Below are 8,858 nucleotides of genomic sequence, written 5' to 3' on the forward strand. Positions count from 1 at the left end.
CTATTCAAAGGACTAGTTGGATTGGTAGAATCAATGGAATCTTCACAGAGTTGATTAAAGCCATGGCTGCACTTCCCTTTGAATACTGTGACATCTTTATTGTGCTATTGACCACACATTAATCTGACACTCTGTTTAAATAGGAGGCCGCCGATGGCAAGACCAGATTTGGGATCTTGGCTGAAAAAGGCACAGATAGCCCTCACCTTCCACTGCTAACATCTTGAATTATGTCCTTCCAGGGTAGATAAAGCCCTGAAACAGTGATAGCCACATAATCCTAATCTAACCACCAAGAACGTAGAGGTGCCCCATTGTGTTCCTTTCCTTTGGTTGCACAGATTCTTGCCTTGGTAGACAACTGCAGTCGTTACCCAATCAAAAAAATGTAACGTCAATTTTAATTGTCATTTTAGGTGAAAAACCGTACGAGTGCCCCAACTGCAAGAAACGTTTCTCCCATTCTGGTTCCTACAGTTCACACATCAGCAGCAAGAAATGTATTGGCTTAATCTCTGTAAATGGCCGGATGAGAAACAATATCAAGACGGGTTCTTCCCCTAATTCTGTTTCTTCTTCTCCTACTAATTCAGCCATTACCCAGTTAAGAAACAAATTGGAGAATGGAAAACCACTTAGTATGTCTGAACCAACAGGCTTACTTAAAATTAAAACAGAACCACTAGACTTCAATGACTATAATAAAGTTCTTATGGCCACACACGGGTTTAGCGGCACTAGTCCCTTTATGAATGGTGCACTTGGAGCCACCAGCCCTTTAGGAGTTCATCCGTCTGCTCAGAGTCCGATGCAGCACTTAGGTGTAGGGATGGAAGCCCCTTTACTCGGATTTCACACAATGAATAGTAATTTAAGCGAGGTACAAAAGGTTCTACAGATTGTGGACAACACAGTTTCCAGGCAAAAAATGGACTGCAAGGCTGAAGAAATTTCCAAGTTGAAAGGTTATCACATGAAGGATCCATGCTCTCAACCTGAGGAACAAGGAGTTACTTCTCCTAATATTCCACCCGTAGGTCTTCCAGTAGTGAGTCATAATGGTGCCACTAAAAGTATTATCGACTACACGTTAGAAAAAGTCAATGAAGCCAAAGCTTGCCTCCAGAGCTTGACTACTGACTCAAGGAGACAGATCAGTAACATAAAGAAAGAGAAGCTACGTACTTTAATAGATTTGGTCACTGATGACAAAATGATTGAGAACCACAACATATCCACTCCATTCTCCTGCCAGTTCTGTAAAGAAAGTTTTCCTGGCCCCATTCCTTTGCATCAGCATGAACGTTACCTTTGTAAGATGAATGAAGAGATCAAGGCAGTCCTACAACCCCATGAAAACATAGTCCCCAACAAAGCCGGAGTTTTTGTTGATAATAAAGCCCTCCTCTTGTCATCTGTACTTTCTGAGAAAGGAATGACAAGCCCCATTAACCCGTACAAGGACCACATGTCTGTACTTAAAGCATATTATGCTATGAACATGGAGCCCAACTCTGATGAACTGCTGAAAATTTCTATTGCTGTGGGCCTTCCTCAGGAATTTGTGAAGGAATGGTTTGAGCAACGAAAAGTCTACCAGTACTCAAATTCCAGGTCACCATCACTGGAAAGGAACTCCAAGCCGTTAGTTCCCAACAGTAATCCTCCCACAAAAGACTCTTTATTACCCAGGTCTCCTGTAAAGCCTATGGACTCCATAACGTCACCGTCTATAGCAGAACTCCACAACAGTGTTACGAATTGTGATCCTCCTCTCAGGCTAACAAAACCTTCCCATTTTACCAATATTAAACCAGTTGAAAAATTGGACCACTCAAGGAGTAATACTCCTTCTCCCTTAAATCTTTCCTCCACATCTTCTAAAAACTCCCACAGTAGTTCTTACACTCCAAACAGCTTCTCTTCTGAGGAGCTCCAGGCTGAGCCTTTGGACTTGTCATTACCAAAACAGATGAAAGAACCCAAAAGTATTATAGCCACAAAGAACAAAACAAAAGTTGGCAGCATAAATTTAGACCACAACAGTGTTTCTTCGTCATCTGAAAACTCAGATGAGCCTCTGAACTTGACGTTTATCAAGAAGGAGTTTTCAAATTCAAATAATCTGGACAACAAAAGCGCTAACCCAGTGTTCGGCATGAGCCCATTTAGTGCCAAACCTCTATACACAGCTCTTCCTCCACAAAGTGCATTTCCTCCTGCCACTTTCATGCCACCAGTCCAGACTAGTATCCCCGGGCTACGACCATACCCAGGACTGGATCAGATGAGCTTTCTACCACATATGGCCTATACTTACCCAACTGGAGCAGCTACTTTTGCTGATATGCAGCAAAGGAGAAAGTACCAGCGAAAACCAGGATTTCAGGTAATGAGACATATCTTTTTGCTTGAGAGAGAGGAGGTGAAAATTGTATCGTTTATGTGTATGTAGGAAAAAAATCTTAGTGAAAAAAATCTAGTGCTGTGTCCTCCGCAGAAATAGAAGAGTGGGTTTGAACTTGAATCTAAAACTGAGTGAGCTACACAAATGAATGGAGAAACAGTGGAACACTGTGCTACGTAAGCACTTTTGCCTTAAGAAAGAGAAAGAGCTTAATATTTATTTTTGAGATTTATTTGGATTGATCCATCTGCTTTCAGAATTATACATTGATATGAATATTTGGTAGGATTTACATAGATGCTAAAAGTTAACATTTATGACAGTCACATACTTTTAGAGATGCTCACAATTTGCAATAATGCATGTATACATTTGATGAGCGCTTCATTTTATAGTTTATTTGGAAGAGCATTTTAAAAATATCTTGTACATGCCACGTGATTTCCTTTGTAGGTTTCAAGCTAGTAAATAATTTATGGTTTTTCAAATACAAAAGCAGGTATGTTCTAACATCATGGAGTATAATCCCTGTTTGCAAAATAGGAGCGCAAGTAGCAGTGCACCTCTGTAACAGCTGTTCCGGTATTCCAATTTACAGTACATCTGCCCTCTTTGTAAATGTATTTAAGCCTATTTAATCTTCTCTAGTATTAATTAGTGCAAACGTAGTCTAAGAAAACCGAACTGTGGGCTAGCAAACGGAAATGTATGTTATCATGCAATTTTGCACTCCTTTGGATCAAGACAAAATAAATATCAAGAAATTTAATAATTTACTGATCCACATTCATTATTGCTCAGTGCTGAAGGCTGTTTTAACATAGATAGAACATTGATAAAAAAAAAGTGTTATTAATATTCCCTATTGCAAATTAGAAAATTAAATATAAAAATATAGCTTGAGGCCTTTAGTTGGTAGACATACATTTAAATAGATTGCATAATAATAACATTTTGTACCTAAATATAAAATTCAATTAAAATGGGGTTTCCACAGCTACGGAGCATTCCTAAAGTTAAGCACACTGGAAAATACACAAATTCTGATGTTTAATTCTCACTCACAGATATTTCCTGATAGGAAGAAAATTCAGGAATTTGGGGGAGTTTATATTTTTCTCACCTTCAGAGTTGACCATTTTCTATCTCTGAAGAACAGCAAGCTCTACCACCTAGGGCAGAGAAGGTTTATATTTTTGTTGAAATGTGAAACCTCATATATTGTTTGTGGAAAGTAATAGTTTTTAAAAACTAGATCGATTCGTCGCGAGCACCTCTGAGGTTCTCCAAATGTCAGCCGATGCGAAGTTGTTTGGTACAAACACAAAGAGAAGCAACTGTGTTGAACTATGTGATTATATCACAGGGAGAATTGCTTGATGGAGCACAAGACTACATGTCAGGCCTAGATGACATGACAGACTCCGACTCCTGTCTGTCTCGAAAGAAGATCAAGAAGACAGAGAGTGGCATGTATGCATGTGACTTATGTGACAAGACATTCCAGAAAAGCAGTTCCCTTCTGCGACATAAATATGAACACACAGGTATGAGTGACTTTGACTAGCTAGTTAGAGCTTCCCGGCCTGCTGTACATTTCATAATATTTAATGAGTACACTTGTGCAACATAAGATGTAGCATATGCTGATACCTTCAACAAGGAAGAAATAATGCTTTTGCCTAGCTCAGTAGGACTTTTTCGTTGCCTGTTTATTGGATCATTCATGTGTTTATCAGTGTGCTTGTCTTATATTTTTTGAGTTAGTCTTACACCAAATTCACAAATCATGTCAAAGATATATTTAAATGGCCAGGGCAATGAAATGACATGACACAAGCCAGCTATTGAAAATATCTTCAAATTCTTAAGCTGTGATGAACCTGTATATGGAAAAATTTAACAATAAAAAATTCAGTCAATGCTGTATTCGTTTCATCATCGAAACATCAAGGAAGCCATGATTTGGGGGTGATTCTGTTTGGTTTTCATAAATTGGCCATGTTTTGAATAAAATAAAAGTGTTAGGACTGTGAAAGAAAAGACATGAAGTGGATAATAGGCCAAGTGAGCTACTGAAATTACTAATATTTGGAAGACTAAAATACAACTTTCTAAATTTAAATAGTTTCTTTCCAATTCATGCATTCCTCATTAGGAAGCGTTGGCAAGATAGCAGCCTGATTCTTCCCCATAAGGAGAGAAGTAATGGGTTAATTTTTCAAAAGAAAGCTGAAGTGCCATAAGGTGAAGCAATATTAGTTCCCACAATCCAAGATCTGATCTGCAACTGCGTGCTGGAGCTGCGCCTGTGTTCCCTCCCTCCGCCTCCTTCCACCCTTAACCACAGAGTAACTCGGCTTCATCCCTGTTCTTAACCCATCTCCAGCTTTTCTCCAGTAGAAATTTGGCATGCTGTACTGGCCCTAAGTGGGAAAAGAAAGAATGTAGGATCGCGACCAAAATACTGATGGGCGGAAATTATAGGAAAATTCTCATTTTAACCAAGATGTCTAGTATCAAACATTTTAATATAGGGACTTCCCTGGCGGTCCAGTGGTTAAGACTCCGCCCTTCCAATGCAGGGGGCATGGGTTCGATCCCTGGTCAGGGCACTAGGATCCCACATATGTCACAGCACAGCCAAAAAATAAAATAAAATGAGCCTTGAAAAAATGTCTTTAATATAGTGGAAAAAATTAACCTAACATTAATGCTCTTTGGGGAAAAGTAATGAAGAGGCAAAAAAGAAAAAGAAAAAAGAAAAGGGAATGTGAATACCTCCTGTCACAGTTTGACGGTCTAAATACGTAGCACCCCTTTTAGTGACTGAAAACCATCCTTGGGAAGCCTTTGTACTGATCACTCTCCCTTATTCCTCACTGGGCATGTGAGGGAGGCAGTACAAGTGACCACAATCACCTGAGGGTCGGGGAAAGTTGGGTGAGTCCTACAACGTTAAGTGTTGAGGGTATTTGTAAAAAAGAACAAGGTTGATTAATAACAGCGCTCTTATTCCAGCCAACCCAGTTTTCTTTTTCTTCAATTGTCTGATACTAATTGCTATGATTTCAAAAGTTCAACTAATGATACTTTAAAAGCAACCTAATTTGAATAGCAAATCCCAATAGTTTTTACACTTGTATGATAAAATTCAATGTTTGAAACGTCACAATTTTCTTACATTTGTCTTTTTTTTTAATTTATTTGTTTTTATTTTTGGCTGCGTTGGGTCTTTGTTGCTGCGCGCAGGCTTTCTCTGGTTGCGGCGAGCGGGGGCTACTCTTCGTTGCGGTGCACGGGCTTCTCATTGCGGTGGCTTCTCCTGTTGCGGAGCACGGGCTCTAGGCACGCAGGCTTCAGTAGTTGTGGCTCGTGGGCTCTAAAGCGCAGGCTCAGTAGTTGTGGCGCACGGGCTTAGTTGCTCCGTGGCATGTGGGATCCTCCCAGACCAGGGCTCGAACCTGCGTCCCCTGCATTGGCAGGTGGATTCTTAACCACTGCGCCACCAGGGAAGGCCCTGACATTTGTCTTTTATGATAGATATCAATAGATGTTTTCTTTAGTACCAAGTCCTATTTATGTGCTTTAGATTAAAGATATTTTCATACCTAAATTTACTTTAATATCTTAATCAACCTCAAATATATTTTGTATTCATTATTCAACTACAATAAGCACATCATTGAAGGCATCTTTCCCTCTCTGGTTGGTTTTATTATATGACCATATGCAAACTCTATCATTTACTACATGGTGAGTGTAAAATTTTATTTTAGTGAGGGCTGTCATACATATTGACATCCAGTCAGTATCTTTATTTCTTATAAATTAGTCCATAAACTTCAAGGTGTATAGATAGTTAAGAGACCCCAAAGTTGACAAACACAAATATGCATTATCAATTTGAAAAATATACTGTATTAAAAAAAGATAAAATATTCTGGTCCTTTAAGATGTGAGAAGATCAGCTGCCTAGAAACATTGCCTAGCAACAAGATGCTAACCATCCAATGGTTTCTCTAAACATGTGATTAATTATCCTCCTGTTGGCTTCCCAGCTTGTCAAGTTTCCAGTGTGTTAACTTTTTGGTCTCCTGACCAAACATCTCATGACATTACTACTGTCAGTTATTAGGTTCCATCAAAGTGAAGTTCTTCATGAATTTTCTATCAGTACGATATATGTGGAAATTTAGTTCATTTTCCTTCCCTAATTGGGCCCCACAAGCCTTTTATTTGTTTATATTAAGCACTAGTAATACTTTGAGAATGTGTTAATATGAAAATTATAAGTGAGAACAATCTTTGGGTTGATTGATTCTAAGGTTGGGAAATGAAGTTGAATGGTCATTTGATTATGTGTTGATTACGAATGTGTCATTGATAAAGTGTGTTTGTTACATCTGTCTACAATTTAACATATAGAATAGTTTAAATTAAGAAGGAAATTATGAGCTACTTATTCTCGAGATCCTGTGCTCTTTTACCTCGGCCTGTTTAATTTATTTCCTAGGCAGACACCAAAGATATAATGCTTAATTCTCCTTACCAATAGCTCATTGATTGCTTGCTTTTCCTGGGAACCGGGACTGGGACAGAGGAAGGAAACACTACATAAATGTTGATTTCAATAGGATTAATTGTCACAAACAAGGACTGTGAAATGAAAAATCTGAAACTCCTGTTAGGCACTGTAAAGCACCCACTTATATTCCACTAAAATTTAAATCTGACATTTATTGAGTACTTTCTCTATTGAGACATTGCAGTAGGTGCTCTTAAACCCCCTTTTTTTAGAAAAGTAATAAAAATATTTCTACTTTTGAGTGAAGTCAGAGTTTCAAATAAATTACCAGCCAATTTTGTTTCTCAGTTACATGGTAATATTTTTCATACCACAAACCTTTCATTTATTAACTTCAGTTATCATTCTAGCTGTCAGGTGAATCATGAATCTTGATATTAGAGAAAAAATCTTACCCTGAAAAAGCGTTGACTCACTCAGTATCAGTTTGGATGTTTTTTTCTGAATCTTGTTCGTGTGGAAATTTAATTCCAGGACATCTTGATTTGAATCAGGTAAACCGATCAAACAAGTTAAAAAGAGATAAATGACCAAGTCAGTTCCTATTTAAATTGAATTTATTAATTGCTTACCAGTGAAATTTCTGGAGATTAGTAGAATATTTAGTGCAAGATATAGGTCAACACTCCTGCTCCCCAGTTCTGTCCTTTGTATGACATAATAGCTGAACATTTTATTCTTTTAGGTTGTCAGTTCATAGTGTAGAATTAATGTATTTCAATATAAGCATATTATTTATTATCAAAGGAATTCCCTGCAAATCAATGGCTGGTAACCATCGAATATCTGTATCTTAGACTGCAGGTCAGTGGGCATCCCCCAGGCATTTCTAACAGGCCTTGAACTTGTCCTTGAGAATGCTTCTCTCTCAGGACGCTGCTCTGTGTTTTGTTCCTTTGGAAAAGAGAAAGCCACATCAACTGTGATGTTCATTCAAAATTATTCACACGCTGATCCATATAGTTCCCTAACTGGTAGACATTTTTGTGCTCTTGAGCTGCTGAGACATTTAGGGAGGTTGTAGGACAGTTCTGTCCACGTGTGCTGTAGCAACTAAAGAACCAGGAAAGTTCTTATCTGCAATTTCTCTTCTCTCCATTCAGATTCATTTCATCCATGTACTCTGCTCCTGATACATGCATCTTGCTTACGACTTGGGAAATTATTGAACATGTATTCATAAATACAAATAAAAATATGAAACATTTATCGAGTGTTTACTATGTGCAATCCTTGTGCTAAACACTTTACCTACATTGCCTCCTTTACTCCTTATGCCCAGTCTACAAGTTAGGTCCCCAAATAATTTCCCTTTTACTGACAAAGACCCCGATCCTTGGAGAGGTTAACATGCCTGAGACTGCACAGCTGGTCATAAAAGATGGGTTTGAACCCAGGCAATCAGACTCTAGAACCCATCTTCCCTATCTAGCACTGCACCACACTGCCTCTGTGAATGAACTGCCACTGTCAGAAACATCTTATCCTAGCTCCTGATAGCATTTTTTTAAAGGTCCAAGTACACACAAGAGAGAGCAAATTCATATACAGCGACTTGAGATTTTTCTGGAAGGCAAAACCTCTGTCTTTTTCCCAAATGCACTTCTGCTTCCTTTTAAATTACCTTCCCACCCGGTGGTCTTGTGAAATGGAAAAGCACACTATCTTTCCAAACTCTTGGCACTTTATTGAAATTTTCTTCTCTGTTATCTAGTTTACCTCATTCGAAACAACTTTTCCAAAAGTTAAAGAGTGGTTCTTGTGTGGTTTGCATTACACTCTTTTTCTTCAGACTATAAGCTGCCTTGAAGCAGATTACTTGAATCTTCTTTATTCCCAATAACAATGAGTAGCCACCAACAG

At 38.5% G+C, this 8,858-nt stretch overlaps 1 protein-coding gene across 6 annotated transcripts in view; it reads left to right on the top strand.

The window, feature by feature from the left end:
* ZEB2 (zinc finger E-box binding homeobox 2) overlaps positions 1 to 8,858 on the top strand; it is a 127,405-nt gene that overhangs the window by 115,121 nt on the left and 3,426 nt on the right. For 5 of the 6 annotated variants that reach the window (XM_068545163.1, XM_068545164.1, XM_068545167.1 and 2 more), the window contains 2 exons: positions 417 to 2,389; positions 3,774 to 3,954. In XM_068545163.1, the coding sequence (XP_068401264.1) occupies positions 417 to 2,389; positions 3,774 to 3,954 (2,154 nt within the window). The remainder of the gene's footprint in view (positions 1 to 416; positions 2,390 to 3,773; positions 3,955 to 8,858) is intronic. The other variant, XM_068545169.1, reaches the window with a different exon arrangement.

Source organism: Eschrichtius robustus, chromosome 5, assembly GCF_028021215.1.
Source record: "Eschrichtius robustus isolate mEscRob2 chromosome 5, mEscRob2.pri, whole genome shotgun sequence".
In the NCBI taxonomy this organism is placed as follows: Eukaryota; Metazoa; Chordata; class Mammalia; order Artiodactyla; family Eschrichtiidae; genus Eschrichtius; species Eschrichtius robustus.